The sequence below is a fragment of the Lissotriton helveticus genome, chromosome 5_1 (genome assembly GCF_964261635.1).
Source record: "Lissotriton helveticus chromosome 5_1, aLisHel1.1, whole genome shotgun sequence".
NCBI classification, from domain to species: Eukaryota; Metazoa; Chordata; class Amphibia; order Caudata; family Salamandridae; genus Lissotriton; species Lissotriton helveticus.
Window position 1 is genome coordinate 1391905317 of NC_136065.1, and position 12060 is coordinate 1391917376.

At 52.5% G+C, this 12060-nt stretch overlaps 1 protein-coding gene across 12 annotated transcripts in view; it reads right to left on the minus strand.

Annotated features, from left to right (window-relative positions):
* Positions 1-1295: 1295 nt before the first annotated feature.
* The window catches only part of SYCP1 (synaptonemal complex protein 1), a 6803167-nt gene continuing 6792402 nt past the window's right edge, over positions 1296-12060 (minus strand). For all 12 annotated transcript variants that reach the window (XM_078644363.1, XM_078644366.1, XM_078644361.1 and 9 more), the window contains one exon: positions 1296-1668. In XM_078644363.1, coding sequence (XP_078500489.1) covers positions 1525-1668 — 144 coding nt within the window. In that variant the 3' untranslated portion in view covers positions 1296-1524. The remainder of the gene's footprint in view (positions 1669-12060) is intronic.

Below are 12060 nucleotides of genomic sequence, written 5' to 3' on the forward strand. Positions count from 1 at the left end.
GCTAATCGCAAATGAGGATGCGATTTCAAGGGTGCCAGGGGTGTCCAAAGGACACCCTGTAGCACCCCTGAAATGAAAATGTAGACTGATGTTGCGCACACACATGTCCAAAGGACATGTGTGTGTGTAACATACAACTTAGAAAAATGCACTAAAGTGCATTTTTCTACGTTTTCGCTATTTACTACGAAGTCAGACTTCGCGGTAAATAGTGGCCAAAAATTGCGATTTCGCAATTCTAAAATGGTTCATGAATTGCATTTAAGGAATCTCAAATAGAGATTCCTTAAATACAATTCCTCACCATTTAGCGATTTCGCAATTTGCGATTTTTGCATTTGGGATGATGAATCCAAAATGCAAAAATTGCGCTTGCAAAGGGCCAGATTCTCAGAATCTGGCCCTTTGCGAGCCGATTTTCCCGTGATGAATTTGGCTGTAGGACTGGTTCTGGATAGCATCCAACCGTTTTTGGCAAAAAAACTGCATTTACAATTTAGGCACGGTACGTTACCGCTTCGTGCACTCACCAACAGATGGAAGGGTGCAACTAAAGCTGACTGCCCTGGTTGCTCTGCCTCTGAAGAGGCAGAGCTCCATGTAATGCTCTTCTGTCCTGCTTACAGTAGGCCTAGATCCAAGTGGATCTTCCAACTCTGTAGGAATTTGGGGCTTAGGAACTATGTCGAGGTTTTTAGGATACTCAAATATTAAACGCTGCCATTATTTGCAGTCACCACCTCGAAATTCTTATTTGTAATGTGGTGCACACGTGGGGGTATTTTAAAAGGGAAAGAGCAGGGCTCTAATTAGATGCTGCGCACCCGTAAACTATGTATCTGTCCTATGATTTATAGCTAGTATCACTTAGAGAACTGTAATAACATTCTTCTTTTGATATAGCAATTTTAATGCTTTTTCTTTTAATTTATTTTTTTAACTTAGGGAAAAATTGGATCTAGGTTTTAACAGTTTTTACAATCCCCAGAGGGGAGACGTGTTTCGTACTGTTGCTCATGTATGTTAATCTTGGGGGGGTCGGGTAGTTATCCGGTGAAAGACAATATTACAATAGGAATGTATCATACTATTTTTCATCAATTCACTGACATTCTTTTACATTTATGTAATAACTAACAACCACATTTTATGAAATGTAATATACCTTGTGCTTTTATAGCTGTGCAGCCGAAATAAAGTTTTTCTTAACTTGTCTTAGAAAGGATGAAAAACCATTGTTTTGAAAGGTACATTGTAAATTCTATCTAGTTCTGAAATACTCTTTGATACAGAGGAAAATTACCAAGGTATTTATTAACTGTTTTGAAAACAACTACAATAACGTGAATACGAAAGAATAAATGCTGGATACATCATCATTCAGTGAATAAGGAAAAAAGGCAGAAAACAATCGCTAAAGTACATAAAAAGCTGTAATAAAACATTTCTATATTTAAACCATTGGGTATTAAAAAACAACTTTAAATTGTGTATAATTCAATGAACAATCTGCTTTGTTTTCCACTAAATAAAGAGCCTTTCTGCAGCTTTCATTTTTTTCTTGCGGTCCATGTTTGATACGGCAGTCCAGCCAGCTTCTCTCATTTTTCTTACAGCTGCTCGTTTTATGGCACTACCAGGAGATTTAAGGGTGGACACAGTGTACACCTAAAAGATAAATTCAACATTTTAAATAATGATTTTAAAACATTTGTCTGATGGTTACTATATTCTTTTAGATTGTTCATCTTAGAAATATAACCAAGCATCAGGCTCGATCTGAACATGTTTCCAGTACTACATGGTCGTTAATAGGTGTATTCTAATCTATAGAGGGAGGAAGAAGCTCTGAGCCATTCTGCTTCCCGTCGAAGGTAAGTAATCAAAGGGGAGAATGGATCATTTGTACCTGTAATACCAGGGTCAGGTGTGGTTACCAACTTAAAAACCCTCATTCACGTACAGGAGCGATGGAACAGTATATCTTGGTTCTCAGCTTTTCTTAGAATGTGAAAGCATCATCATTGGGTCTTGTTTTGATAGTATGCTTTCCTCCACCTGGAGGTTGACCACCTGGTTTTGACAGTAGTGCTCAGGAATAGGGTGAAAAAAGTGAAGTAGATTAAATTGCTTAGCTCTCCTTCCCAAACAAACTTTATTGGAGGTGCATGTGTAGAAGTGCTATTGTTCTACAGCACCTTGTAGTCCAAGTAAGAGGTCGACATGTTTCAGCCCCTACAGATGCTCAAAGGGCCGGGGGGCTTTCTTCAGGACCTACATAGAATGTTAGGTTGCTAAACTGTAAGCATCCTATAGGGGTAGGTAATTAACTCACCCTTCATTTTCGCAACAGGTCAGAGTTACCTAGAGCTTATTATTGCTGTATTCTGCCTTCTCGGGTCGACCGGCTAGTTCCGACACCTAATATTGCAGGCTGTCCTTCCTGTGCTCGCTCCAGTTACGGTGCCGCCGGTGACTAGGTGTAGACACTGTTTACAGAGAGGTGTTGGCTTAATAGGCACACACAACCCACTGATATCTGTTACACCCAGTCCCCATACCACAGAGGCCAGGAAATAAATGCTAGGAACGACATATCATCAGAAAAAAAACTGTGCAGAGGGAGCGGTGATCATCTGAAAAGGGAAGGAGAGATACCATATCTACTGGAAACACATTATTAACCCATGGCTTTTTTAGGTGAATATAATCTTGATCATACAGTTTTACGTAATTAACATAATTTTGCTCCTCTTATGCTTTTTGCATAACTTGTGCTCATGGGAATCTAGTTTCAGCATAAAATGTCTTGAAAAAACTGTAAGAAAAAGTTACTTTACCTGCTGTAAAAATCTTTCTGGTGCATACTCTATCTACCTGCAGATTCCTCACATGTAGAACAAACCCGAGCTCCAGACTGGATCTGGAAAACTTCAGAGCTGTTAAGTCGCCGTTAGAGGGCAATGGTTATGGTCAATGCCAGAAGTGATATTAGGTGATGTAATTGAGGCCATAAAGGGCCTGCTCAGTGCACCAACATCAGTTTCCCTCCATTTTTTCAAACTTTTCGAGGCGGGAGGGCAGACTGACATTGATATATAGGAAATGGGATCCTATTAACTTTCTCTGTAACTCATCCATCAAATGGGGAGGTGAGCAGGTTGGTGAGGAATCTATAGGTAAAGAGAGTATCCACCAAAAAGACCATTATCACAGATAACTTGTTCTTCAGATGGTTATTTCTGCCTGCAGACTTCTCCCGCCTAAAACTGATTGCACAGCAACACCCTGCCCAGGAGGAGGGTTGATGGATGGTCAGACAATGAAATCCTGCCAGACGGACCTGGCAAAGTGTCCATCCCTGCGCACGTCGGAAGGTGGGACTCCTGTAGCAAGTGCAAAAGTGAGCAATTTAGCCCTGGAGGAGTAGGCTCTGATCCCTTCGAGAGGCTCCATGTTGGCTAAGAGGTAGCAGGGCTTGATGCAAAGGATGATCCACTGAGATAGAGTCCCCTTTTGTACCACCTTACTAGATTTGACTCCACAATTTCTGACAGAGAGTTAGTTATCTTATCGAAAGTTAGAAATGGCGATTTCTGGTTATTAGAACTGGCTATTTCTGGTAGGCTAAGGCTGACGCCAAAGCCAGGCAGAAACCACCATTCTAGTCAGGGCGAGGGAGTCACACGCCAAGATAACCCCTGCTCACCCCCTTGGTAGCTTGGCACGAGCAGTGAGGCTAAACTCGGAGGCAATGTGTAAAGCATTTGCGCCAGCGCACAACAGCAACAACATCCTAGGCACACCACAAAAGGAACTCCACACAAGGTTATATTAAAATAACTTTTGTATTGTCAAAACGAACAAGTTACTTACCTTCGGTAACGATATATCTGTAAGAAACAGTAGTTAGTATTAGATTCCTTACCTTAGAATATCCCCAGGCGTCAGTCTGGATCCGGAAACTTTTGCGTAGCAGTACCCCTCCGCGTCGGTAGGCGTCGTCTGCAGGCGTCTCCTGCGGCTCCGCGTCCGTCGTCGGCGTCGTGCGCCGTGATGACGTCGCTGGAGTATATAGACGCCGCCTCCGCGCGCTGATGTCAGTTCTTTGTACACAGCTTTTCCGCGCCAGAACACGCAGAGCCATGTGAGAACCAACACTGGTGCCATTTGAAACTAGGGCCCTGAAAGGGATGTCCTTAACCCTAGGTATCAGTTCGCAGAACGGGGAGGATGGGCGGGGCGGTAAGGAATCTAATACTAACTACTGTTTCTTACAGATATATCATTACCGAAGGTAAGTAACTTGTTCATCTGAAAGAAACAGGTTAGTATTAGATTCCTTACCTTAGAATAGATACCCCAGCAATACCAACCCCGGTGGTGGGTCTGCGAACCGATACAATCCTACACCAGGAAGTCCTGGAGGACCGAACGGCCAAAGAAGCCATCCCTCCGGACTTGACTGTCCAGGCAGTAGTGCCTCGCAAAAGTGTGCAGCGAGGCCCACGTAGCCGCCTGGCAAATGTCCTGCAAAGGGACTCCCCGGCCCAGGGCAGTAGTAGCCGCCGTGGCCCGAGTGGAATGGGCCCTCAGCCCAACAGGAGGCTCCTTCCGAGCCAAAGAGTAGCACGCTTTGATGCACAGAACGACCCACCGAGAGATGGTCCGTTTATGTACCGCCCGTCCCTTCTTCGCACCCACGTAGCCAACAAACAGTTGGTCATCCACCCGGAACTGGCGTGTGCAATCCATATAAAATGAAAGCGCACGTTTTGGGTCCAGACGATGGAGCCGCTCTTCATCCTTTGAAGGATGCGGAGGCGGGAAAAAGGAGGGGAGGGTGATGGACTGCCCGATGTGAAAAGCAGAGACAACTTTGGGCAGGAAAGAAGGTCTAGTTCTCAAAACCACCTTGTCTGGATGAATGGACAGGAAGGGAGGTTTGACAGAAAGAGCCTGGAGCTCACTCACTCTCCTGGCAGAGGTGATGGCAACCAGGAAGGCCGTCTTTAAAGTCAGGAGACGGAGAGACCAGGAATGAAGCGGCTCAAAGGGAGCACACATCAAGAAGGTCAGAACCAGGTTCAAGTCCCACTGAGGCATCACAAACGGGACAGGTGGATACATGTGTGTGATGCCCTTCAAGAATCTTGTTACAATAGGGGACTTGAACAAAGAAGGTTGATCAGGCAGCCTCAGAAAGGCCGAAAGGGCAGAAAGGTAGCCCTTGATAGTGCCCAGAGCAGAGCCCTGCTGGGCAAGAGAGAGAAGGAAGAGGAGAACCTCGGAAAGAGGGGCAGAAAGAGGATCCACAGCCTTTGCTGTGCACCATGCCACAAATCTGTTCCACCGGCAGGCGTATACCGACTTCGTGGAGGGACGCCTGGCTGCCAGAATCACATCACAGACTTCAGGAGGCAAGTCGAATGGCCTCAACTGTCGCCGCTCAATCTCCACGCATGGAGGTGGAGGCTGGACAGGTTCGGGTGGAGGACCGTCCCCTGCTGCTGCGACAGAAGGTCCTCCTGAAGGGGCAGGCGGATCGGGGGACCGACCGACATGCTGAGTAGCTCGGGATACCAGTACCTTTGAGCCCAGTCCGGAGCCACAAGGACGACTTGGGCCCGGTCGCGCCTGATCTTCTTCAGCACTCTGGGCAGAAGTGGTATAGGCGGAAAGGCGTATAACAGACCGCAACTCCACTCGCGCCGAAAGGCGTCGCCGTGCGAGTGCCGTCTTGGAAACTCCAACGCGCAGAACTGAGGACACTGCGCGTTCTCTTCGGTGGCGAATAGATCTAACGAAGGCTCTCCCCATTGCTGAAAGAGGCCTTGCGCCACTTCCGAGTTCAGACGCCATTCGTGATCCATCGAGCACCGACGGCTGAGTTCGTCCGCCCTGGCACTCAGAGAACCGGCCAGGTGTTGAACCGCCAGAGTCACGCCCTGACGTTCCAACCATTGCCAGAGACGCAGAGCCTCCTGGCAAAGGGCCCACGACCCCACCCCGCCTTGTTTGTTGCAGTACCACATGGCGGTGGTGTTGTCCGTGAACACCTGCACTACACTCCCGTTGACAAAGGGGAGGAATGCCTTCAGTGCTAGACGAATCGCCCGTAGCTCCAACAGGTTTATATGGAGCCGGGACTCCGCCGGAGACCAGATGCCTCTGATCTCCGCCTCTCCCAAGTGGCCTCCCCAGCCCTGGAGGGACGCGTCCGTCACAACAACGTGCTCCGGCTGGGGAAGGGAGAGGGGTCTGTCTCTGACGCAATCGCGGTCCGTAAGCCACCACTGCAGTTGTCTCTCAGTGACCTCCGAGATCAAGACATGGTCGGACAAGTTGCCCTGATGCTGGGCCCACTGAAACTTCAGGTCCCACTGCAGAGCCCGCATCCGCCACCGGGCGTGATGCACCAGAAGGATGCAGGAAGCCATCAGCCCCAGTAGCCGCAGCGTCAACCTGACCGAAACCCGGGATAACGGCTGGAAGATGGGAATCAAAGCCTGTATATCCTGGACTCGCCGTTCCGGCGGATAGACCCGAAACTGCGCCGAGTCGAGAACCGCTCCGATGAAAAGGAGCTTTTGTGAGGGACACAGGTGTGATTTCGGCACATTGATGGAAAACCCCAGCCCATGCAGGAGGTCCGCCGTCATCTGAAGGTGGTGGACGACTGTCTGGGGCGAGCCCGCCTTCAACTACCAGTCGTCGAGATAGGGGAAGACTGAAACCCCCGATCTGCGCAGATGGGCTGCGACCACCGCCATCACCTTTGTGAACACCCGTGGGGCGCTGGTAAGGCCGAAGGGGAGCACGATAAACTGAAAATGCTCCTGGCCTACCGTGAACCGCAGGTAACGCCGGTGGGCCGGCAGGACGGGGATGTGAAAATACGCATCCTGCAAGTCCAACGCTACCATCCAGTCTTGCGGGTCTAGAGCAGCCAAGACCTGAGCCAATGTCAACATCTTGAACTTGTCCTTCCGGAGGAAGCCGTTGACGTTCCTTAGGTCCAAGATAGGACGTAGGCCCCCTTTGTCCTTCTTGGGTACCAGAAAGTAGTGGGAATAGCAACCACATCCTACTTCTGGCCCAGGAACGCGCTCGATGGCCCCCTTGGCCAAGAGGGCCGTAACTTCCTCCTGCAGAAGTGTCAAGTGGTCCCCCGACACACAGTGGTTCTGCGGTGGCATGGCTGGAGGAGTGGTCTCGAAGGGGAGGGAGTAGCCCCTTCGACGAGCTGCAGCACCCACCTGTCCGATGTGATTGTGCGCCAGTGGGAGAGGTGATGGCGAACCCTGCCGCCCACCGGCGTCACATGGGCCTGAAAGCACGGACTAGGAGGATTTAGAGGCGGATGCTGCGGGGGGAGGTGTGGTCTGACCTCGCCGCTGTCCCCGACCGCCACCACGGCGGTTCCCACGGCCGCCGCCGCGTTGAGAAGTCTGTTGCGGCGCGTGGCTGGCAGCACGTGTGGGACCGCCCCTTCTGTGGCCACGAAAGGAGCACAACGAACCCGTTTGCTGGCGCTGGGTCGAGAGACCCAAGGACTTGGCCGTGACCCTGGAGTCCTTGAAGCGTTCCAGCGCGTGGTCTGCTTTGTCGCCAAACAGGCGACTGCCATCAAACGGCATGTCCATCAAGGCATTCTGGACATCTGCCGAGAAATTGGCGGATCTCAGCCAGGCGTGGCGACGAATCGCCACCGTCGTGGACATCGCCCTGCCCAGTGAGTCGGTCGTATCAAGACCACACCTTATGGAGTATCTTGCTGCGTCTCGGCCTTCAATCATAGCCTTGCCGAGCTTAGCCCGTACCTCCTGCGGGCATTCAGGCAGCAGTTCCGCGACCGTATCCCACAGAGAGTGGGTGTAGCGGCCTAAGAGGCATGCGGTGTTGCAAGACCGCAGTCCCAGACTCAAGGACGAAAAGACCTTCTTACCATACTGGTCGTACCTCTTAGATTCCCGGTCGGGCGGGGCCGACGGGAATGCGGTCTGGGAAGCCGAGGCCTGGATCACCAGGCTCTCAGGGGTGGGATGGGTGGACAAGAACTTTGGGTCATCCGTACACGGACGGTGGCGTCTGGCCACGTTCCTATCAACAGGCGAACCTGAAGCGGGCCTGGACCACGTGCCCAAAAGAACGTCAGTTAAGGCCTCATTGAACGGCAGCAGTGGCTCCTGTGGGCATGACTGCGGTTTGAGTACCTCAGTGAGGATGTTAGTCCTCACGGCCGCGACGGGGAGCTCAAGGTGTAAGGCCTTGGCAGCCCTCATCAACACCACGGAATAAGCTGCCCCCTCCTCCGTAGCCACGGTAGGAGGCGAGACAAAGCCAGGGTTGGGGGAGTCATCCAGACCACTGGCGTCACCCAAGTCACCTGTCCAGTCCACATCGTACTGACACTCGTGGGTCAGAGGGTCCTCAGACCCCTCCCACTCCTCTCCGAAATCTACATCCTCACCATATTCGGAGTCAACAATGTAGACCGGCTCCCCGGGGTCAACAGGCCCCATCGGCGTCGAACTCGGCGTCGGGCGACGCCGGTCCGACTCCGCGGCCGGAGTCGGAGAGGGAATGGGGGCGGCACCGCCCAGAGCCGGCGCTGGAGCACCGGCGCCGGCCGGCGCCGCGCGGGGGTGGCGCAGTGGGTTGCCCCGATGAAATCGGCGCCGGAGAGGCCGGTAGACCAGCCGGCGTTGACCCTGAAGGTCCCTGCGGCGCCGGGGCCGGAGCCGTCGGCGACGTCGGGGCCGGAGCACCCGACGGCGTCGAGGCAGGAGCACCAGAACCGCTAGGGCCCCCGGACGGGACCACCGGGCCCGCAGGCGCCGTAGGCCCCGTCGGAGGAGACAGTGCCCTCATGGCCATGAGGAACGCCTCTATCTCCTTGGGCGACGCGCCCTGCCCAGGGACCGCAGGGTATGGAGCAGGCCGCATCGGCGACTCACGCGGAGCCGCGGGGGTGGGGCCACCCGAACCCCCGGCCGCATCGCGCGAGCGTCGGGGGGAGTCGGGGGAACGATGACGACGCCCCGACTTCTTGTGCTTCCTACCTGAGGAACCAGAGGAATGGTGATGACTCCCGGAGCGCTCGTGACGGCTCTGCGACCGCTCCCTCGATCGCTCCCTAGACCTCCGTCCGGACCGGGACCGCTCTCGACGCGGGGCCGACACCCGGAGCTCGAGCAGCTTGCGGGACCGCTCCCGTCTAGCTTTATTCGTCAAGGCCCGGCAATCGACGCAGGCGTCCACGTCGTGGTCCGGGCCCAGGCACGGAGGCGTGAGGTGGTGATGGTCCGTGACCGACATCGTGCGGTCACAGCCGTCACAATTCTTAAAACCAGGCATACTACCGGCACCTTAAGAGTAACAGGAAAGATTCAAAAACTTTGGTCAAAAGACCGGAGTACTGCTCTTCGGATCTGCGCTAACTGGCGCGGAAAAAAGAAGAACTGACGTCAGCGCGCGGAGGCGGCGTCTATATACTCCAGCGATGTCATCACGGCGACGACGGACGCGGAGCCGCAGGAGACGCCTGCAGACGACGCCTACCGACGCGCAGGGGTACTGCTACGCAAAAGTTTCCGGATCCAGACTGACGCCTGGGGATATTCTAAGGTAAGGAATCTAATACTAACCTGTTTCTTTCAGATACATCAGATAGAAATCACACATGTACATTGTGCCAACTGGCACGGGCAATATTCACAAGGGACTATTCACAAGACAGGGCCACATGGGCCACTGTCATAATCAGCACTTAGAAATAGAAATACTGTCAGAAATTAGAATAAAAGGAAATAAAATCACTGTAGCACAAAATAACAATTATAGATCACATCCAGCAACTACTGGGAACAGGTAAGTACACACTACGCAATACTAATATCCATAGGCCTAGATCACGCATGGACACATAACCTCTCTAGTATAACTATACTAGGCAAAACACAACCACTTAAGAATAAAATAAATTTAGGGGTAGAAGCAAGAACACATTACACATGATGCATCAAAAACACATTCAGCAGTGTAGGGAAAAAGGTAAACACATGATGCATAAAACATTCAGAGGTGTAAGGAAAGAAAACACATGATGCCTAAAACATTCAGCGGTGTAATAACAAGAAAGACACATGATGCATTGAAAACATTCAGAGGTGCCAGGAAAGAAAACACAACTCAATAGCGCAAAGACACACGATGCCTAAAACATTCAGAGGTGCAAGGAAAAACCACACAATTGCGCAAAACCTACATAGGCCACCACCTGTGGCAGTCCCTAGGCCAGCTGTGTCTCAATGTCAGGGGCCTAAACGGTGCAGGTGCCCATTACTTGCTGGGCACCTGGGAACATCCCAAGACCTAAATGGTGCAGCTGCCCACTAATTGCTGGGCAGCTGGGAATCATCAGAAAACTGCGACAGGGCCCTCACTGACCCTTAGGTGCAAACTTCACCCACTGCTGGAGCCACACAGGCTCTGGGCATGTCACGTACCCCAAATGTTGGAGCCACACAGGCTCTTAAACAAAATATGCCCTGGAGCCTTTCAGGCTCCTTAAAACAAGTATGGCCCCCTTAGAGCTTCGTGGCTTTAATAACATACATATGCCGCCTCACGACGATGGAGCCCCTCGCACGGGGACTCAACAACTACTGGCCATCATGGGAGCCACGGGACTCTGAAAAGAATTATGCCCCTCGTTGGAGCCTCGGGCCTCTAAGAAATGCCACGGAGCCCCTCAGGGCTCGGAAACCTACAACAATGCCCCCGGGGCCCTCGTGGGCCAAACAAGAATGCGATGGGGCAGCCCACTGGCATCCGGGGCCGCCCTGACTCAAGTGCATCAAACCGGCACCGCACGGAGCTTCCCTCTGGCCCGCCAACACTCACCGGGCTGCTCCATGTGCTCTCGCCGGTCTTCGGTGCGGCGGGGGCGGACTCGGCGGCATCTGAGGAGCTCCTGCTCCTCACGGACTCTCCTTGCTTTGCCCGGTCCCCCGTCTCGGGACCGGGACTCAGTGTGGAGCCAGCAAGGCTCCCGGCGCAGTCTCTTCTCTCTGCGGCCGGGGCAGGCACCGGCAATGTGCCTCGGGCCCCCTCCGCCTCTCCTCCTCAGCTGCTACCGGGCTTCCTCAACAGGCCAGCATCTCCGGTCTCCCTCTCCTCACGGGAGACTGGCCGGACACCGCATGGCGTCCCCCACGCAGGTGGAAGTGGAAACAACGTCCTTCCGGTCCCGCCCACAACCAGGCGGTGGGCCGGACATCCTCTTACGGTGTTTCCTCCGGGCTGCGGCGGTGACCAAACGGAGGCAATAACGAGGGGTGGGCACCCTCGAAGTTAAAAATAAACATAGAAGCGAGGTGGGCACTCGCTAAATAATTAAATAAATGGGCAAAGTCGCAGGGTATGCACCTGCCAAACCTTGCGCAAAATGCGTGAGGGCGACACGCTCGCAATGGGTTCAAATAGAGCGCTCTCCCAGCGCTATAAGTAATATACAGCGCTCCCAGGCGCTATAAATACCAATCAAGCGCTCCCAAGCACTTAGGCTTCAACAAGCCTGGGTAAAGGCAAGAAAAAAGGTCTCTGCAGGAAAATGCAGCTTCTCCACGCTGCCAAAGGTCCCAGAGATTTCAAGGGGCAAAGCAATGTCCCCCCATCAGCCCAGGCAAGGCAGAGGGGTCCCCCAGAAGTCCTCCAGGCATCCAGGAAAGTCCATCAGATGTCCAGGGGCTGGGCAGGGCCCAGGGATTCCCCTGGGCCCAAGCAGCAGCACGCCCCTGGCAGATTCAAGTTAGAAACAAGAACATTTTGGAAGGGGACACAGCCCCTTCTTATACATAGAAAAATCTTTGAAGTCTTTGTGCAGGCAGTGTGAGAACCAGCTAGAACTGGTTATAGGGAAGTCCTTTCAGTATCAGGGACAGAGGTGACAGTCGCCCAGCGGGGAGGTGGAGCCAGCATTGTGGCAGGCGGGCACAGCCTCATTCACTCTCAGGTGCTATCTCCACCCACTTCCTTGGCAGCAGATGCTGCCTT